The sequence below is a fragment of the Haemorhous mexicanus genome, chromosome 6 (genome assembly GCF_027477595.1).
Source record: "Haemorhous mexicanus isolate bHaeMex1 chromosome 6, bHaeMex1.pri, whole genome shotgun sequence".
NCBI classification, from domain to species: domain Eukaryota; kingdom Metazoa; phylum Chordata; class Aves; order Passeriformes; family Fringillidae; genus Haemorhous; species Haemorhous mexicanus.
In genome coordinates, this window is record NC_082346.1 from 12147723 (window position 1) to 12167815 (window position 20093).

A 20093-nucleotide genomic window follows, 5' to 3' on the forward strand; every position below is an offset into this window, starting at 1 on the left:
AGGGTGGGGGTACGGGGACAGCGGGGACCCGGGATGCAGGACAGGGATACGGGGACAGCGGGAGGTGCCGGGGTGCAGGATGGGGCTGCCGGGACAGACGCGGGATGGGTCCGTCGCCCCCCGCGGGTCGCTCGGTGCCACCGGGGCGGGGCGCGGTGACGTCGCGCGGTGCCGCCCCCGGCCCGGGGCGCTCGGTGCGGGCGGGGCCGGGCGGAGCGGGCCGGGAGCGGCGCCGCGGGTGCGCGCAGGGCGAGGGGCGGCCCGGCCGTGCGCGGCTCCGGCCCCGGGCGGGGGCGGGCAGAGCCCTGCGCCGCGCCGAGCATGCGAGAGCCGCCGGGGCGGGCGGCAGCGGCGCAGCCAGCCGGGGCCGCGGCCGGGGCGGCGGAGCCATGCTGCTGGCCTCGGCCGTGGTGGTGTGGGAATGGCTGAACGAGCACGGGCGCTGGCGGCCCTACAGCCCGGCCGTCAGCCACCACATCGAGGCGGTGGCCCGCGCCGGGCCGCGGGCGGGCGGCAGCGTGGTGCTGGGCCAGGCCGACAGCCGCCTGGCGCCCTACATCATCGACCTGCAGTCCATGCACCAGTTCCGCCAGGACACCGGTGAGTCGGCGCCGCGGTCGTGCTCGGCGCTCCCGCCCGCAGCGGCACGGCGCGGCGGCACGGCCGGCCGGGAGGGCGGGAGGGGGGTCCCGGTGTCCCCCGCTCCGGGGCCGTGCGGGGCTGCACCGAGCGGCGCTGCCGGGCCCCGCCGTGCCCGATCCCGCCGCGATGCCAGCTCGCCCATGTCCTCCCACCTGATCCCCAGGTCCTCGCCCTGCCCTCGCTGCCCATCCCGCCCACGCATCCCCGGTGCCCCCCGGGGTCGTGCTGCCCGCCTTCCTCGTTGCTGCAGCGCCCCGGGCCCTGTTGCACCCACCCCATCCTTCTCCTTTCAGGAGAGCTCATCTCCTGCACACCCTTCCAGGGCCGTGCCCGGCTCCCTCTGTGCTAGATCTGAGCCGCCATCGACCTAGAGCTGATTGGCACTTGAGTGACAGATCCTGCCCGGGGGATGGCAGCCCCAGGGCAGGGACACAAGCAGGTGGAGGGATGCTCAGGGCATGGGCAGGTGGGTGGGTCCCCAGCGTGATGGGGCTGTCTGTCCCCCACCTCCTGGGGTTGTCTGGGATGTGGGGCACAAGCGCCTATGGCAGGGGATTAGCATGGGGGGGTTGTGATCCCCAACACCCCCGTGATGTCCAGTGTGCTTTGTCCCGGGGTGCAGCAGAGCGCCAGACACCCTCCTTTGTCCCTCTTTCCCCAGCAGCCCTGGGGGCTGGCAGCGACCTTCCCCTGCCCGTGGGTGTGGGGACAAGGGACCTCTGCAAGCAGGGTGGCTGGGGGCCAGCTTCTGAGGGCTATTGTTGCCCAGGGTGGAGGACTGAAAGGGAGATTGTTCTGTCTCTCCCTGGGTTGCTGGGGATGTTGGTATTTTGGGTCATTAAACAGCTCTGATTTGGGGGGGTCGCGACCCTGGCAGGCCCTGAATAGCTATTGTTCCCTTTCTTCCCCTGTTGAATGGGAGGCCGGCTGGCGGCGAGGGGCTGGGGGAACACACAGCATTCCCACACTGCTGCCTGGGGACCGCCAGATGCCGCATGCCGCCGCCAGATTAGGATAAATCACTGCCCCGCTCCCCTCGGCTTTACTGCCCCGGGTGCCCCTTGGTAGGACAGGGCGGGTGGCTTGGCTTGGCTGGGGTGTAGCTGCACCCCGTGCCCCTTTAGCAGGCTGCTGATAAACATCTTTTCCTTCTTATCCCACTCGTGTCCTTGCGGGACCTGCGGTGGCGGCTGTTCTCCGCGGAGAGGTGGGGGTGAGAAGGGACTGAAATTCTTGGAGGCTTTGCAGGACACGTGGTGAAAAGCCGAAGCAGCAGACTTGTTATTGCTTCTCTTTGAGTGCTTTCTTGTTCCTCACGCTGGGCTGAGCCATGGGGATCTGCAGAAGGACCTGGAGGCAATGGTGCTTGTCCCACCTGTTACCAGACACCTCTGGGCCTTAGTGACACACTCAGGATGGGACCCCAGTACCATGCACACCCAGCCCTGTCCTGCTGTGAGATATCCCAAAGAGGAAGCCTTTCTCCTCATTGTAGGAATTCCCAAAATTTGTGTCCATGCTTCGAATGCTTCCCAGTTGATCAGGAGTGGTGGCAAAGGAAACGCCTAGCCAAAATAAGGATGCAAGGTGCAAAGCCTTGGTGCTTTGTGCTCTCATCCCGCTCCTAATGTTTGCTGATGGGGCAGCGGGAGTTGGGCACAGGGCCCTGCTCAAGCTCCTTAGTTTGGCCTCACAGGGATTTTCCCTGTGAGGAAAATCAGTTGCCACAGTTGGGGTTTTCATCGGGGCCGGTTTGGTGGCTGCAGATGGTGGGGCTGGCATGAGCCCCACTCCCCTACGTGCATGAGGACCTGTGTGTGCGTCGCTGCTTGGAGCTCTGAGCTGCCCTTTAAATCTTTTATTCATCTGTTCCAGCCCAGAGCTAGGAGGGAGACCGGCACTGCAGGACTCGGGTGCCCTACTGCCTGGTTTCATCAGGCTCCCATAGGAGGTCCCTGGGAGCAGTCTGGGGCAGCCAAGCTTGTGGTTCTTTGTTTCCCCATCAGGCTTTAGTGGCTCTGTACTTGGCCTGTGGGCCAGTGGGAGTGAAATCTGCCCTTCCCTTCAGCCCAGTTGCACTGGGGGTGCACCCCCAGGCTGTGAGGCTCCCTGCCCTCTGGGGAAACTGAGGCACAGCGGTCTCCTGGCAGGGCGGGGACAGCAGCAGAGCCGGAAAGCCGTGCTGTCCCCGGATGGAATGGCACGGGCAGGGCAGGTCGGGGTGGTTTCGCTGCCTGCCCACGGGTGGGTGCTGGCGCCAGGGTCTGACGGCATCTGTCGCCCTCCCTCAGGCACCATCCGGCCTGTCCGGCGCAGCTACTACGATCCGTCCTCGGCGCCGGGCAAGGGAGTCGTCTGGGAATGGGAGAATGACAGCGGTACGTGGACACCCTACGACATGGACGTGGGCATCACCATCCAGCGCGCCTATGAGAAGCAGCACCCCTGGGTGGACCTGAGCGCCATCGGCTTCTGCTACGTCATCGACTTCGCCACCATGGGCCAGATCAACCGGCAGACCCAGCGCAAGCGCCGCGTCCGCCGGCGCCTCGACATGGTCTACCCGCTGGTGTCGGGCACCCTGCCCAAGTCGCAGTCGTGGCCGGCCAGCCCCGGGGCGGCGGCGGCCCCGCCGGTGCCCGCCTGCACGTGTCCCCAGTGCCTCCTGGTCATGAGCGTCAAAGCCGCCGCCGCCGGCCCCGGCACCTCCACCCTGCAGCCCCGCAAAGCCGCCCCCGCGCCGCCGGCCGCCCCCAAGCCCCCGCTGCCCGCGGCGGGGCCGAAGGCGCCGGACGGTGTGGCCGCGGGGCGCGGCTCGCTGAAGCCGCTGGCGGCGCAGGGGGGCCGGCGGCAGGCGGCCAGCACGCCCGCCCTGAGCTCGGCCGGCGCCTCCGGCAGCCCTCCCGGCGTGGGCAGCGGCAAAGGCTCCCGGCCCAGCCTCGGCACCCTGAACCGCAGCCACCTGCAGCGCCTGGCCATCGCCCAGTCCCGCGTGCTCATCGCCTCCGGGTGAGTCCCGCGGGCTGCCTGGCTGGAGAAAGGGACAGCACAGACTTTTCCCCCTCCCCAGGGCACTGCAGGGGCTGCAGCCCTCACTGCAGGGTCTGTCACCCCTGAGCGTGGTGGGAGACACCTCGGTGGTGCCCAGCCTCCCGTGGAAGGTAGTGGGTTCTGCTGGGCCCCTCGCCTTCCCTGCAGGTGCCTGGGGACCGGAGCAGGGATGGGGTGGCTCCTGCATCTCAATGAAGAGGCTGAGGCTGCTCTTTATCTTGGAGTCAGGGGTTGAGTGGGGGACTGCAAAAGGCCCAAAGAAAAGCCATTCAGACCCCATGAGAAGGGGTCCCTCCAGACCCCCACCCTCCAAAGACATTTTTTTGTGATGGGGTGGACATTTAATGGGGCCTGTTTCTCCCCTTTGTCTGGCTCTGCCGTCAGCCTTCTGTCACAGCCTGGCCCCTTTCCTCTCTTTCCATCCTCCCCCTTCCCTCCGCTCCTGACCTGCCGGGAAACTTTCCCATGGAAGAGAGCCCCAAGGGGAGGGGGAAAGAGCTGTGGCAGTGACGTGGCTGTAGGAGAAAAGAGGAAAAGAAACAACAGACTGGCCCGGGGAGCTGTGACAAAAAGGGGCCATGAATGGAGATGCAGTCAGGGTTTCTAAAGCGCCAGAGAAAAGGCGGTGGTGGGGCAGGGAGGGGCACGTTGCCCCGTCGGGGGGGATTCTCTTTTTTCCAGCCAGGGCCTGTGCAGTTGCTCAGGCAACTGTTGAGTGGCCCCTGGGCCCTGTGGGGATGTGGGTGCCTCCTGCCTGTCCTGACGTGGTCTGTGCTGGCTCCCCTCAGGGTCCCCACCGTCCCTGTGAAGAACCTCACTGGCTCCAGCCCCGTCAACCCAGCACTGGCAGGTGAGGATGGGGCCCCAGTGGGTGCTGCTTCCCCCAGGGTGAGGGGACAAACAGCCCCAGTGGGGCAGGTTTTGGGGAGCATCTGGGTTTCAGGCTGTTGCTGGTTTTCCTCAGTGCCATTTGTTCCCTCCTTGCTCAGGGATCACGGGGATCCTCATGAGTGCTGCTGGGCTGCCTGTGTGCCTGACCCGGCCCCCCAAGCTGGTGCTGCACCCCCCGCCCGTCAGCAAGAGCGAGATCCAGTCCATCCCCGGCATCTCCCACTCCTGCCGCAAGACCACCAAGAAACAGGCCAAGAAGGGTAAGAGAGACTGTCCCTCCTGCCCTTCCTGGTTTCCCTGTGCCCCCCATCCCTTCTGCTGCCCCTAGCAGTGGGTTTCTCCCGTCCTTTGACCCTCGCTCTCCTGCAGGTAAAACCCCAGAGGAGGTGCTGAAGAAATACCTGCAGAAGGTGCGGCATCCGCCAGATGAGGTGCGAGCAGCAGGGCTGTGCCGGGTGTGCCAGGGGCTTTCCCCTGGGATGAGGGGCTGGGGACACACACAGTGTCACCCTGTATGGCTCTGCCCTGTCCCCAGAGAGAGGCTGTGTGCTGCGTGCACAGTCCCTGCAGGGTGACAGCCCGGCCCAGGGCTGGGTGCCGGTCCCTGGGTGAGAGCAGAGCAGCCCATCAGTGCCCATCCCTCTGATCCCTGTTCTCCCCTCTGGCACAGGACTGCACCATCTGCATGGAGCGCCTCTCTGCCCCCTCTGGCTACAAGGGGCCCCAGCCAGCCGTCAAGCCTGACCTCGTGGGGAAGCTGGTCAAGTGCAGCCACGTCTTCCACCTCCACTGCCTGGTGGCCATGTACAACAACGGCAACAAGGTGAGAGCCTGCAGCCCCGGGGACCCCCAGCTCAGCCACCTCTGCAGAGCTCCATGAGCTCTCTGTGGGACAGAGCTCCAGCCTGGCTGCCCTGGAGGACTCCTGAGCTCCCACCCTGACTCAGAGTTTAATTTTTATCAGCAGCAAGCACTTGGGGACTGCGAAATCAGAACTCAGGGTTGTGTGGGTGTGTTTCCCCCCACTATGCCCAGATTTTTGTGCTTGTTTTCCTTGCCAGGGTGGACTTTGATCCCTTCTTGTTTGAGCAGAGCTACCTGGAATTTGGTGCCAGGCGGTGCTTCTCCAGCCACGGGAGGGTTTTTGCAAATACCCCTCGTGCTTGACATTCCCTGGAAAATGCTTTGTTTGGAGATTTTCAATATTTTTCTATTTCCCTCTTTGAAAAAACAAAGCAAAACAAAGCACCAATTCAGAGCTAGGGAAAGCAATGAGGACTGGAAAACTGATGGGGAAGAGAAATGCAGACCTCAGGTTTTTGGTTGAAGTTGGATAGTATATTCTCCCAGCCCTATCCCAGGTTCCTGAGAGTTTTTGAAATTATGTTTTCCCAACTAAAACAACATTCAGTGCTGCTCAGGGACTCAGTGCCTCACGTGGCTCAGTGCTGGAGATGCTGGTTTCACCATGTCCCCCTTTTTCCACTCTCAGGATGGGAGTCTGCAGTGTCCCACCTGCAAAACCATCTATGGGGTGAAGACGGGGACGCAGCCTCCCGGGAAGATGGAATATCACATCATCCCCCACGCGCTGCCCGGCCACGCCGACTGCAAAACCATCCGCATCATCTACAACATCCCCCCGGGGGTGCAGGTGGGTCTGGGGGGACCAGCTGGGGGGGCTGGCGGCCCTTGTCACAGCTGTGTCACCCCCAGGTTCCGTTGCAGCTCGTGCCTTGGCTCAGGAGCTGCTTGTCCATAAGGATGTTGTGGGAAGTGTGGGGTGTATCTGCATGAAAGTGTGCTGTCCCTGTCTGCTTGGTGTCAGGGGGATGGTGGCCATCAGTGCCCACCAAAGCTTGGGGAGTTGCCCTGTGCCCAGAGATTGCTTTTGAGCTCCAGAAGGGATTTCTTTTCCCCTCCACATCACAGGGACCAGAGCATCCAAACCCTGGGAAGAGCTTCACGGCCCGTGGCTTCCCCCGGCACTGCTACCTGCCGGACAGCGAGAAGGGCAGGAAGGTGAGCTGGCCGAGGCGTGCCCGGGTGGGAAAAGCAAACATGGCTTAGGCAGGGGAATGTGGGTGGAGATTTAGCCCACAGCCCATCCAGCAGGCTCTGCAGGAGCCCTGTGACCTTCCCCTGCAGGCTTGGCAGCCCGATCCCTCTGTTCTGGCTGGGGCAGGAGGCTGTGCTGGGATGCTCCAGGAGGCCTTGCCTGTGGGCTGCCCACGTTGCCGTGCCTGCTTTGCTGCCTGCCCCATTCCTGGCCTCCACAGGTACTGAAGTTGCTGCTGGTGGCCTGGGACCGGCGCCTGATCTTCGCCATCGGGACCTCCAGCACCACGGGCGAGTCGGACACGGTGATCTGGAACGAGATCCACCACAAGACAGAGTTCGGCTCCAACCTCACTGGCCACGGCTACCCCGACATCAACTACCTGGACAATGTCCTGGCTGAGCTGGCAGCCCAGGGCATCACCGAGGAGAGCCTGGCACAGGAGAAGGACTGAGACCGTGGCGAGGAGGCAAGGAAAGGGTTGCCTGTGCCGGCACCCACCAGGATAAAGCTGCTGGAGATACCTGCCTGGGGGCTTTTCAGGGCACACCTGGAGCCCCCTGCTCCCAGTGGCAGCCACGCAGTGCCCCAGGCTGCCTGGGAATGCGGGAGAAGGTCCTTTTGGCCATCCCCTTCACTCCTGCAGGGCGGGAACATCCCCATACACAGCTGTGGGGCTTCAGGCTGGCTCGGCCACCCCTCTGGATGGTGTTCTGTCCTCGCTGTCACTGTGCTGAGGGCTTGGGGGGTGCCAGGCTCCCCTCTGTCTCCTCATCCGTGCCAGTCCCAGCCTGACCCAACACCCCTGCCACCCACCTGGGGCTGGGACCTGGCTTGGGGTGGGAGCTGGGGCCACAGGAGTCCCCCTTGCTCTGCCTCGTCCCTCTGACGTTTGTTTGTCCGTTCGTTCTGTCCGGTACCGCCCCGCTGGTCTCCTGTGTCTGTGGAGGCTGGGGGGCCTGGGCTGCCTCAGTGCCCCCCAGCCCTGCCCCCTGCTCCTCTTGGCTGTGTCTGAGCTGTGCCCTGCAGGGTCCCCGTGTCTGGGCTGCCCCTGCCTCTGCATGCCAGGGAGGGGCTGGTGGGTGGTAGGAAGTGTGTGTGGGGGGGGCAGTGACATCCCACCCCCCGCAGTGGGTTCCTTGAACTGTTCGTATGGGGGCGTCCCCACGTTGGAATTTCTATATACCTCGTGTTTTGGGGTTTTGTCGTATATATGTACATATAGGGGGGGCATCTGGGGGGGCAGCCTGACAGAACGTGGTGCTGCAGCCGAGCTGGGGCTGGGCACAGTGGTGCTTGGGGTTGGGACAGGGGCTGTGGGGGCCCCCCACCCCGACAGGGCTCTGCCCCAGGGAAGGGCTGTCACTTGTGGGTCCCCATGGGGCCAGGTGCAGGTGGGGTAAGAGGTGTCCCCCTTCCTGCCCCCGGAGAGGCCCTGGGAGGTCTGCAGGGGAAGGTGCTTGCTGAGGGGTTGGCAGGGGCTGGGCCAGGAGGGTGGTGTGGGTAGGAGAGTGTGGGTGATGGGGGTGGGGGAAGTGTGTTCCAAGGCTCTGGGGGTCCCTGTCAGCCCCCTGGGGTGACTGGGCCTTGGAGAGCCCAGGTGGAAGGTGTCCCTGCTCAGGCCAGGGGTTAGGAATGAGAGAGTCTGTGGGGTCCCTTCCATTCCAAACCAGGGGTTCATGGGGCCTCTCAGAGCCACCTGTGCCGGGTGCTGGGGGTTCCCTGGCCCTCTGTGCTGGTGGGAGCGGGGTCCATCCTGCTGTGCATCGTTCTGTTGTCGTTGCTGTTTCTCCTCTCCGTGGCCTGGAGGGTCCGTCACCCCCGCGGCCACCCCGTGGAGGGGCTGGGGGTCAATAAAGCGGATGGCAGGGGACTCTGGCGGTCCCTGCACGGCCTGGCCTCTCCGTTGTCTTCTGTCAGTCATCTGTGTGGCCAGGGGCACTGTGAGCAGGGCCAGGCACCCCGAGTCCCCCTGATGTCCCTTTGCAGCGATCTGTGCCCAGCCGCCCTCAGCGTGGGTTGTTATCTTCTACCTCAAGGGAGAAACCCTCTTTCCCCAGGCACACGCCCCTGTTTGGGTGGCTCTCAGCGGTGTGATTTCTCCTCCACTGCACGCCCTGGGTTTTCCCCAGTGCAGACAAAGCCTGTCGAGCTATGCAGAACCCTCTGGGCGAGAGGGGGGAGGGTCCCCCACCTCCGCGGTGCCGGCCCGATGGCTCTTACTGTGAGTAAGTCTTTCCACAACGTGACTTTTTTTCCTTTTTTTAATGCTCTGTTGACTACACGATGAGTTGCTGGCTGAAATAAAACTGCTCCGTGCCTCTCTGCATGCGTGTGTATATCTATCCCGATAGATATACATGGAGACAGGGGTTGCAGCTTGCAGCATGCAGGATTTGGGAGATAGCCCTCCCAGGGGCCCCTCCGCTCCCTCCTTTTCCCGTGAGTTTGGGGATTTGGGCCACAAGGGGAGGGGGCACTCAGGGCACCGTCCCCTCCACCTCCTGCTGGTATCCCTCTGCCACACTCAGCACCGTGCTGTGCTCGGGGCTGGCGGGGGCCGGGCTGTGGCCTGTGCCCAGCTCGCGGTACCCCTTGGCCCTGTAGCGCCGGTGGCCGTACCAGGCTGTCCCCAGGCCGGTGGCCAGCCCAGCCAGCACGGCCACGGTCACTCCGGCCACCTCTCCCCCCGACAGCCCCCGGCCCCCGACCATTTCGGCCGCGTGCTGCGCCTCCTCCGGCCGTGCCAGCCGCCACACGTGGCTCTGGCCGTCCCTCACCCAGGTGCTGTCCCCGTCCCGCACCAGCAGCGTGTCCACGGCCGGCAGGTTGGCGGGGGGCCGGGTGAAGGGGGGCAGGCGGGCGGGCGGCAGCGAGCCCCCGGTGAGGAGCCCGGCCTGGACGCAGAACTGCACCTGGCAGCTGTCGCTGATGAGTGCCAGGTGCTGGCTGAAGCCCGGGGGACAGCCCTTGGCGTGGGCGTCCTCAGCCGTGCCCCGGTGCTGCCCAGCCAGGGGGTTCCCTGCCTGGCAGCTGAAGAAGCCCCCGAAGGGCAGCGCGTACTCGGCCCCCGCCTCGTAATCCTGGCTCACGCACACTCTGAGCTCACCGAAGAGCTTCAGTGGGAAGAACCCCGAGGGACAGGACGGGGCTCCGGTGACGGGGTTGGCGCCGTGGGTGCTGAACAGCCCCCCGAAGAGGTACCCCGAGTTCGGAGCCACCGGCCCGCTCGCGGCGCACCAGTAGGCGCTGAACTGCACCCGGGAGAGCCAGAAGACGTCCTGGCACTTGCGGTGGCAGAAGATGCCCAGGGTGCACTTGTTGTGGCACTCCAGGTGGCTGTGACCCTCCTCCCGCTCCTGCACGCCCAGCAGCACCGGGGTGTAGGCGGCGGGGCAGGAGAAAGCCCCGGTGAGGGGGTTCCTCTGCTCCAGCGCCCGGCACAGCGCGCTGGTGTCGGGACCACCCAGGCCCACGCACTCCTGGAAGACTCCCCCGAAGGTGAAGTTGGCCACGGTGCCCTCGCAGGAGCCATCGTCAGTGTTGGCGTGGAAGTTGAAGTTGGGCGAGGAGGCGTCGGTGCAGCCCGGGGCGGTGTTGAAGGTGTAGTAGCGGCGGATGGCGAGCTCCACGCGCCGGGCCACCCTCCGCACCGTGGGCACCGGCAGCTCCGGCAGCGCGCTCGGCTTGATGAAATAGTACAGGGGCAGCCCCGAGCGGTCCAGGGCCACTAGCTGGTTTTGAATCCCCTCCTGCCACGTCTTCAGGGTGATGCCTGGGTAAAAGGGGGTCCCACCGACGCTCTCCACCCTGGAGCTGGTGCGGTTGTCCAGGTACTGCTTGGTGAAGCCCGAGCTGACATCCAGGGATTCCTTGGTTCCCACATTGACGATGCTGTGGAAGGCCACGCCGGCTGAGGCGGTGACAGTGCTCCGTGTGGCCCAGCTGTCCTTCAGGAGGGTAGCCTTGATCTGGTCCTCCTGCACCAAGGTGGCTCCTGCATCCACGGAGGTGATGGTGTGGGTGCCGTAGTTGAGCACCAGCACCTCGGCCAGGAAATCGGCCATCTGGGTCTGGTTGTTCTCCAGGTGGCTGGCGATGGTCAGCAGCTGCTTCTTGAAGGCCTTGTCCAGCGCCGCCTCGGGGTCGATCTTGGCAGTGTAAACCAGGTTCCTGACTTGCACCCGGGTAGTGACAGCCTTGTCTCTCACCTGGTGGGTCTTGGTGCGGTGGAAGTCGCTGGAGAATTTGCCGTTGATGGAGGAGAAGAGGGACAGCTCCAGGTTGATGGAGGCAGAGGTGATGCTCTGGTAATCCTTCCAGGACTCGATGATCTCGGAGTTCATGTCCAGGTTGCTCTGCTTGCGGGGGATGGTGAAGATCTCATCTGGGATAAGGTAAGATCCATCTTCTGTGGTCTTGCACTGTGAGTAGCCCAGGTTGATGACTCTGCCCATATCCAAATTCCTGAGGTTATCCCAGCCCCCCCCCGGCAGAACTTCCAGACGTGAGAGCTTCAAAGTCTTGCTGCACATCCCAAACTCCGAAGAGGACAAGAGTTCCTGGGGCTGCTCAGCCCCTGTCACCCACGCCAGCAGTGCCCAGGTGAGCGAGGCCCCCCCGAGCCCCCAGCCCATGGCTGAGCCGGTGCTGGGCCCTCACCAGTCGGAGCGGAGGGACCGGAGCTGGGAGAACGAGCTGGCTGAGGGGATTGACAAAAGGGAAAGGAGAAGCGAGAACTGAGGCATGTGAGAAATGACAGAGGGGAAACCGAGACCAGGGGGTGGGGAGCAGGAAGGTGTCTGTCCCTCCCTCTGCCCCACCAGGGACTCTGCAGCCTCCTCTGCCCCACCCCCATCCTTCCCCCAGGGTTTGCAGGGTCACCGGCCGGGGACAGCCCCTCTTGCTCGGGAATGCTGAGCCACAGGTGCTGAGGGCACTGATCCAGCTCCGCCCAGCTGCTGCCTGGCTGGGCTTTGGATTCAGCAGCACGGGGCAGGTGGTGCAAGTTTTGGGGAATAAACAGTTAAGGAAGTTTTTGCTGTGAAAACGGTGACTCTTTCCATATAGACAGATTCACTTCCCCTGGTTTTGCTCCTGAGTTCCCCTTTGCAGGACACTTCTGCCTGGGAGGAGGCTGAAGTGACAGCTGTGATGGAGGCATAGGGACGATAGGTGCCTGTGTTTTTTGGGCAGGATAATGCCAGGAGTGGGGGGTGAAGAGATAACAGAAACACCATTGGGGATGTGTTGGGGATGATGAAACAGGAAAGCCTTATAAATATGATTGCCTGGCAAAAGATTTTGAGAATATAGAAACTATAAGCGAGATTGAAATGAAAGCAAGCTCTCAGATACCTCAGTTACTGAACAACTGGAAAACAATGGTGTGGCTGGCTGAAGGTAATCCCCTTTTGATGAAACAATACCCTCTGCTTGCAGGCAAGTCCAAGGGTCAGAGCAGATCCTGCCAGCTTGGCAGAAGGGGCCCAAAGGGAAGTTTTTAGGGTTTAAAATGTAACACAGAATGGTAATGTAATGATTCTTATAGGCTGTATGTAAATGCTATAGGATTTGTATCTTGTACTAGATTGGTTAGTGAGAATTAGAATATTCAACACAGAAGAAGATTTATGGTATTGTAACGGGAACCTCGCTCTCTTACCTCTTACCCTCTTACTCTCTTACCCTCTCATCCTCTCTCTCTCTCTCTCTCTCGTCCTCTTTACCCCTCTCTTCTCTCGGGCAGCTCCCAGCAGGGCCCTGCCCCCAGGCCCTTTGCAATGAACCCCAAGTTCCACGCCCTGGCTGCAGAGATCTCTCGGCTCCGTCTGTCCCGACCGTCCCACCCCCGATGCTCCTACAGGGATGTTCTGGCTGGCTCCAGCCCCTGGAGGAGCTGGAAAACCCTTGTGCAGGGATTCTCATCTGCACGAGGATGTGCAGGCTGTGTGGTCACCTCACCCAAAAGCTGCCCCCCGTGCCATGGAGGCAGTGCAGTGTTGCAGTTTTCCCCCAACACTTTGAGGTGGTGCTCTGAATTAACAAATTCCTGCCTTGCTTCCAATGGTGAGATTCCCATCAGTCCCATGGCATCTCTCCTGGCCAGAGGTCCCTCCTAGCAGTGTGACAGCAAAAACCCCACAGCCGAGGCTGACCAGGGGTTTTGGGGATGGAGAGTTTGATGGCATCAGCTGCCAGCTGTGCCAGTTCAGCTGATGCAAAAGGAAATCCAAGATTTCTCCAGAGGGACTGTTTTTCCTGGGTATGTGTTAACAGAGACAGCTTTTTACCATCAAGTGAGTGAGGTTTGGGGCTGTGTTTCCAATTTACACTTTAAATTTCCAGGCTTTATTTCAGCTCCCCTGGCTGGGCCAGATGTGCAGGAGCAGTGCAAGGGCCGGAGCTGCCGGGTGGCTCTGGGAGCACAGATTCCATCATGGCCAAGCTGTGTCTGGGAAGGCCTAGGGAAGGGATCAGGCATGTCCTGGAATGAGGAGTCCTCTGCCTGGAGTGGAGAGGGAACGTGGTGTGGCCTGAGGGAGAAGATGAGACACCATCCCTGGGGACACTTCCTGTGCCAGCCTGTGGGACAGGAGCTGGGGGAACTCCAACACTTGGGGCTGCCCTGCCCTCGATTTTCACCCCTTTTCTGGGGGTATGTCCACGTGCTTCTTATGGAAGCACTGAGCTGCTGGTGAGGGCACTTGGACTCGTTTCGTGCCTTCTCTGGGGGTGAGGAAAAAGAGAAGTGTGTGAATCTGCGAGGTGATGGTGTCATTCGGGGCACCCCAATGTCTGTGGTGGGGGAGCTGGTGAGTAGGGAATGAGGGGGAAACAGGTGGGATCCCCTCCAATAAAAGGTTATAGCCCCAAAATGCCTGAAAATTCATTTATGTGTAAAACAGTAGAAAGTCTAAAAAGTCTCATTTTTATATATATTTTAAAAAACCTATTTATTTCAAAATAAATCTGCCGTGTTATAGACGGGATTTCAGATTGTGAAGAATTCTGAATATGGGTCCATAGGGCTTGAAAATAAAAATACAAAGTTTTATGTATATAAATGAAACAATAAAAGGCTTGAAAAAGTTAGAGAATATTATCTATATGAAGGACCTAGAAACAGCTCTGTGTACGCGGAGCTCTTTCTCCCTGCTCCCGCTGGAACATCCGAAATCCGGGATCTGGGATTCACTGAGATTGGGATTTACAGGCACCCCTAAAACCGCTGCGCATGCGCAGTGGCCGTGAAACCCTCTGCTGCCGTCTGGTGGACACAGCCGGTACTGCAGCTCCGAGCGCGCAGGGCGCTTCCCGCGGCTCCGCCGGCATCGGGACCGGGACCGGGACATGGGGCTGGGCCGGGACCGGGACATGGGGCTGGGCCGGGACCGGGACATGGGGCTGGGCCGGGACAACGATGGGGACTGGCCGTGCGAGACCGGGAGGCCCTCGGCCGGGGCCGCTCCGGGCAGGAACCGCCGCCGCTGCGCCGGGAGCGCAGGAACGGAGCCGGGAGCGGCAATGGCGGGGCCGGGCCGGGGCACCGGGGGCGGCGGCGCCGGGGTCGGAGGTGAGCGGGGAACGGAGACAGCCCCGAGCGGGCCGGAGCGAGCGGGGGAAATGGGGGGAGTCGGTGTCCCGATGAATGGATTCGAGTTGCCGGGAAGGGCTCGGTGTGCCGGCAGAGGGAAAGCTGGTTAAGGGATAAAGATGCAGAGGAACAACTGTTGTAAACCCCCCTCGCTCTCTGACTGAGCAAACCTTCCAGTAATCCCAGTGCATCTCTCTGAGAGACTCTGGGATCATAAGGTCTTCCAGGAAAGCAAGGACAGAGATGAGGGAATAGGCTTCTAATTGATAATTGTTTGATGGGTGTAGGAATGATTCCTGTATGCTTGACGCTCCCCTTTAAAATCCTGGTATAATTTAAAAATGATTTCTTTAACAAATGATCTAAATTTGAGAATTTAAATGTGAGAGGAAATAGTGCAAAATAAATGAGAGATCATGGAATCCCAAAATGGTTTGAGTGGGAAGGGTCTTTAAGGATCACCTCATTCCATCCCCTGCCATTCCACCCACAGCCCAGGGTGCTCCAAGCCCCCTCCAGCCTGGCCTTGGACACTTCCAGGGATGGAGCAGCCACGATTTCTCTGGGTTGATGGGCACAGGAGGAAATTTCCAGCAGGAGCTGAGGTGTTTCCTTTGCTCTGCCCAGCCCCAGCAGGGCTGTGGGAGGCAGAGGATGTGGGAGCAGGAGCTTTGCCCACGGCCTCGGGGAGGCTCTGCTGTCCCAACCCCAGCAGAGCAGACGTTTGTGGTTTCACATCCCGTTCAAAGGAGCTGCCAAGGCAGGAACGGGGATGGGCCGCGGAGCAGGGATGGTGCCAGGCACAGGGTGACATCCAGAGGGTGCCACCAGTCCGTCCCTGCTGCCCAGGCTGGGCACCAGCAGGCTGGTGACTGTCCCTGTGTTTGCTCTGCAGGATGAGGAAGCCAGCCCTGGCGAGGAGGAGGATGAGGAGGTGTGGGAGGATGGAGACAGCGGCCCCCAAAGGCTGGGGAAGGCCCAGGTCCAGGTAGGAGATGCTGCCTTCCAAGGAGAGGGACTTGTCTGTCCCGTTGGAATTTGGAGTGTGAGGCCAATGGAACAAAGGATTTGATTACATTTTCCTACTCAGGTTCTCATTTGTCTTAGGAGGTATTTGTGGAAAGGTCATTTTAGTGAGTTTGCACCAGGTTTGCAGGAATGTGACCCCTGGGGCAGAAATCCCTGCACAGCTTCTGTGTCCCCCCATGGCTCATCTGAACAGTCCATGGGCTGGGCCTCCTTCTCCAGGCTCTGGATGAAATCCTTCCTTTCCCAAGGGAGGGGAAAGCAAGCAGGATGTGAACCAGAGGTGGTGCTTTAGGAAAGCCCCTCCAGCCTGGGAAGGTGCTTTTGGCTCCAGACACGTTCCCAGTGCCCAGGAGCAGCAGGACTTGTGCTATTCCCAGCAGGTGAGGCAGAGGTGCCTTTCCTTCTTTCCCTGCTGCACTTTGGCTTTTTGAGGGGTCTCTGGGGGTCTGAGGGAGAAGTTCTTTGTCACTCCAGGGCAGAATTGTCCCTGGTCCCACTAAAAGCAGGAGGAATCATTTTATCCTTGCTTTTGGATACACATTTTGTGTTTTCTCTCTGTTGCTGACACCGTGTGGTGAAGCAGCAGCTCCCAAATTTTCAGTGCTGCTCCCAGATTTGTTCATAACTGGTAAAAAGAAACAGTAATTTGCTGTCCTGTGGTAATTGGATTAAGGACAAGGCCTCCCTCTTTGTTTTATTTTCCAGAGAAAACCTGCCAAGGAATAAAGCGAGAGCTTCCCCGGTGAACACCTTCCCAGTCCCACGCTGGGTTTGCACACACACAAGGCTCCATCCCTGCTGGAATCCCAGTCACAGCCCCCAGATCAATGTGCCCTTTAAGGTCTCACAGCCTGACCAGGACAATCTCCTGCCTCTGGACAGGGAAAATCAGTTTTTCATTGTTACAGCACCGGCTCCAGGTAATTATGAAGTGGTGTAGTGGTTTTTAATTTGTGCACATGGAGGAAATTCACTGGGGCAGCCAACACTGCTCTGCCTTCATGGGCAATCCTCTGGGTTTGGAATCTCAATTTGGGGGTGTGAAATCTCCTCACAGAATCCTCTGAGGCTGAAACAAAGACATGGAACCTTCTGAGATGGAAAGAGCCAAAGTGAGTTGTTGTGGGAAAGGAAAATTAAAGACGGTAAGCGCTAAAACCTTTGTTCTTCCTGACCTCTGTACTTGACCTTTGTACCTGGAAATGGGTCAGCTCTGGAAATTTCCTGGAGACACTGGAGAATGATCCCTGGTCTGCTGAAAAGTGGGAAAATCCCACTGGCAATTGCAGTCCCTGAGGGAGGGAAAAAAGAGCAGGACCTCAGACTCTGAGTGTGTGAGAAATAACGGAGGGACAAATGTCTGGATCATCCTGAGCCTCAGGGCACCAGGAAAAGCCCTTGACTGGAAAACTGAAGTGCTGTTCCCCAGGCACCCTGGGAATTGGGCTCATCCCAGCTTCTTTTCCAGAGCTGGAGGAATGCCCCACAGTGCTGTTTGAGACCTTCCTGACTGGAACTGGGGCCAACTGGGCACTTTCCTGTTTTCCTGTAGGATGTGGGCCGTGACATGAATAGGCTCCAACAGGGCCCTGGGGTCTGTGGCATGGACAACTCCCAGAGCCAGACAGGGAAGGGGACCTTCACCCACACTCCCAAAAAGCTGAGAAGGAAAAACACCTGCCTGCAGCTCCTGGAGCTCTGGGGTTTCTGCTGCACTCAGGGACGTGGGATAATGCCAGAATAATTCAAACCTTGAGAATAATGGAATTAATACCACCCCTTGAGCCCATCGGCCACTGGCTGCAGATGGCTGTGGAAGTGATGGAGGCATTCAGGGAATGCTGATTGTTTTACCCTCCCTTTGGCAATCTGGTCAGCAAAAATACTAATTGAGCTCTTCCAGCAAGGAAACATTTAAGCAAGAGGTGCTGAAAAGAATTGGAGTTTCTGATTTTAAGTCTCCAACTTAAAAATCCTCTTTGGATTGTCACTGGTCCAACTTCCATGGACTGGTCACTGTGGCCAGGAGTGCCCAGTCCTGCTGGAAATGCACTGGACCAGGATGTCATTTTCATTTTATGCTGGTAAAGACCCTCTGGGTGACCCCCAGTGACTGGAAGGACCAGACTGGGCTCCCAGGGCACTAATTCCAGGGGTTCTGGTTTTGGGAATAGCACAGGAGCCGCTCCCTTGCCCAGAGGAGCAGCTAGTGCCTTCCTTAGTCCACAAATCCCCAGGACTGACCACAGAGGAAATAGCAGGAATGTGGAAATCCCCCACACTGGGAGTTTGTGGTGCTCTGGATTACATTTTGGATTTATACTGTTAAAGGGGGACTGTGGAATGGCTTCTCTCCTTTTTATTGTCACTGTTGTCACTGCTTTTGTTGCTATCACTGTTATATGCTGTCATCAATATTAAATTATTATATTTGTCTTGGTTTCCATTATTAAAGTGTTCTGAGCTGGATTTTTGTCTCTGGTCTCTTCCCCATCCCACTGGGGGTGGAGGGAGCTGCTGCTGGGGCCCAGCTGGGTCCGCCCATGGCCCAGGGCACTTCTGGGGGCTTCAAACACAATGGACTGGAGCAGTTTTGGGGCTCACAAAGAGACACCCAGTGATGCGTTTTGAGGGCTCAGAACTGGGCTCATTTGGCCAAGTACAGAAAGAGACACTAAGTCCTGGTTTGGGTTTTGGGGGGCTTGAAACCACGGTGCCTCAGACAGCACTGGGGTATCAGAGAGACCAGGTTCTGTATTTTAGAGACTTGAAGCAGAGAACTGTGTTTGGGAGGTCTTGAAACTGGGGCCAGTCAGTCAGCGTTCGGCCTTCACCAAAAGAGATTTAAGTGCAGTGTTTTGTCGGACTTGAATTAAAGGCCAAACGCCGCCTTTTGGTGCACCCAAAGGCGGCGGGCTCTTTCGGCTAGGGCGAGTCCGTGTCTCTGGGCTCCGAGCGGTGCCTCGGGCACAGCCCAAAGCCGGGCTCCCCCGGCCGCGGCGAGAGCTCCGAAGCAGCGGCCGAGCGTGGGTGGGGCTGGCGGCGGAGCCCCGGGGCCGCGTTCGGGGCCCAGCGCGGGCAGCCGGGAGGGGTTCGGGGCTCAGAGCGGAGCCCGGCCCGGCGCGTCGGGCTGAGCGCGGCATCCCGGGGGCTGCCCGGGCCCGGCCCGGCCCCGGCTCCCCGCGGCCGCGGCGGGGCCGTGCCCGGAGCCCCGGCGGGTCCCGGTAGCGCCGGGCTCGGCCCCAGCGCCCGTCCCGGAGCGGCTCCTGCCGGTCCCGGTGCGGGCCCCAAGGCCGCCTCAGTGCTGCGGGCCGGGACCCGCAGCCCGCCCGGCGGGGGAGAGGCGGCACCGCCCGAACCCCCGAGACACCGGCAGGACCCGGAGCCGAGACTCCAGTCCCGGTGACGCTCGCAGCCCCGGCCCGGCCCAGGGGAGAGGGGCGGGGCCGGCAGCGATGGTCCCGCCGCCATCCCGGGCAGGGCGGGGCCCCGGGGCTCAGGGAGGGTCCCGGGCTCAGGGGCGGTTCCTGGCTGTCCCGGGCGGGGCCCGGCCCGGTTCAGGTGCGCGGGGCCCCAGCGCGGCTGCGCGGGGCGGGGACAAGGTGATTTAATCCCCGGGAATGTGCGCCGGAGCCATTTACTCAACCAGAGGTCAGGGAGGCTGCGGCCGCCTGGGGTCTCCCATCGGCGATTCCTTTCTTCCCCCTCTTTCTCCTGTCCCTATCCTCCTCTTTCTTCCCCCCCTTATCTGCTCGTTTCTACCCCTTCAGCTTATTTCTCCCTTCCCCCCATCCTCTCTCTCCCTCCCAGCCTCCCCTACCCTCTCTCGCTGTTCCCCTGCACCTCCCCGACCCTGCCATTCCTTTCGCCCCTCTCCCCAGCCCGACTCCCCTCTCTGCCCCCTGTACCCCTCCTGTGTCCATCATCCCTCCCTCCACTCGGCCTGTCCCTTCCCCCGCCTGCTCCCCAACCCCTCTCTGTTCCCCACCTCATCCCTCCCTATTCCCGTCCTCTGTCCCCCCTCCCTCTTTCCCCCGCAGCCGCGGGGCTCGGGGCGCCGGAGAATAAAGCCCAGAGGGCCGGAGCCGGTGTCGCTCGGTGTCCCTGGAGCCCCCACACGGGGCAGGACCCGCTCGGTCGATCCCCCCATTCCGGTCCAGTGCACCGCCCGACATCGCCGGGGTTCCGGCTGTCCTACATCACACTGGGGGTCCCCGGGGCCGGGGTGGGGGTTAGGCAGGGCCCCCTCCTCAGGAGCGGTCCGGGGGGGGGGGGGGGTAGGGCCCCCTCCGGAGGAGAGGGTCCCTTGGAGGGGCCCGCCCCGCCCCCCACCCCCCCCGGGTAGCGGGGGCAGGACGGGCGGAGGATGGAGGACGAGGATGGAGCACAGGTGGGGGGTCAAGGTGAAGAGGGGAAACAGGGGGAAGTGGAGGAAAGGTGAAGGAAGGAGGGGGAGGAGGAATTGGACGGAAGGGGGAAGGAGGATGAGGGGGCAGGTGGGAGCCGGGCTGGGGAGGGAAGGAAGTGTGGAGGAAGGGGGGGTAGGGTAGGTAGGGGTGTGTAGGAGGATAGGAAGGGTAGGGGGGACCGGCCCGGGGGGAGGGAGGGGAGGGCGAGGAGGAAGGGGGGGAAAGAGGGGAGGTATAAAGAAAAAGAAGTAAAAAGAAGCGTAAAGGAAAAGAAATAAATAAAGAGATACGGAGCCCACGCGGGCACAACTTCCCCCTCCGAGCGCCGAGGCGGCAATTGGCGCTACTGGCGATTCCCGGGGTTGAAATCCTCTCGGTCCCGCCCCGCGCAGCCGCTCTGGGGCCCCGCGCACCT

At 61.1% G+C, this 20093-nt stretch overlaps 2 protein-coding genes and 1 long non-coding RNA gene across 3 annotated transcripts; 2 read left to right on the forward strand and 1 right to left on the reverse strand.

Moving 5' to 3' along the window:
* The first annotated feature begins 309 nt into the window (after positions 1-309).
* On the forward strand, positions 310-8970 carry DTX4 (deltex E3 ubiquitin ligase 4). Its single transcript, XM_059848708.1, has 9 exons — positions 310-600; positions 2934-3651; positions 4482-4543; positions 4683-4844; positions 4954-5015; positions 5255-5407; positions 6077-6238; positions 6517-6606; positions 6864-8970. Exons 1-9 carry the CDS (start codon positions 390-392, stop codon positions 7095-7097), a joined length of 1854 nt encoding a protein of 617 aa, XP_059704691.1. The 5' UTR covers positions 310-389; the 3' UTR covers positions 7098-8970.
* A 149-nt stretch (positions 8971-9119) lies between these two features.
* Positions 9120-11428, reverse strand: MPEG1 (macrophage expressed 1). Its single transcript, XM_059848707.1, has one exon. It carries the CDS (start codon positions 11278-11280, stop codon positions 9124-9126), a length of 2157 nt encoding a protein of 718 aa, XP_059704690.1. The 5' UTR covers positions 11281-11428; the 3' UTR covers positions 9120-9123.
* Positions 11429-14275: 2847 nt separating this feature from the next.
* Positions 14276-17738, forward strand: LOC132328681 (uncharacterized). Its single transcript, XR_009486828.1, has 3 exons — positions 14276-15228; positions 15975-16189; positions 16327-17738. It is a non-coding gene; the product is annotated as an uncharacterized LOC132328681 (long non-coding RNA).
* The last annotated feature ends 2355 nt before the right edge of the window (positions 17739-20093 follow it).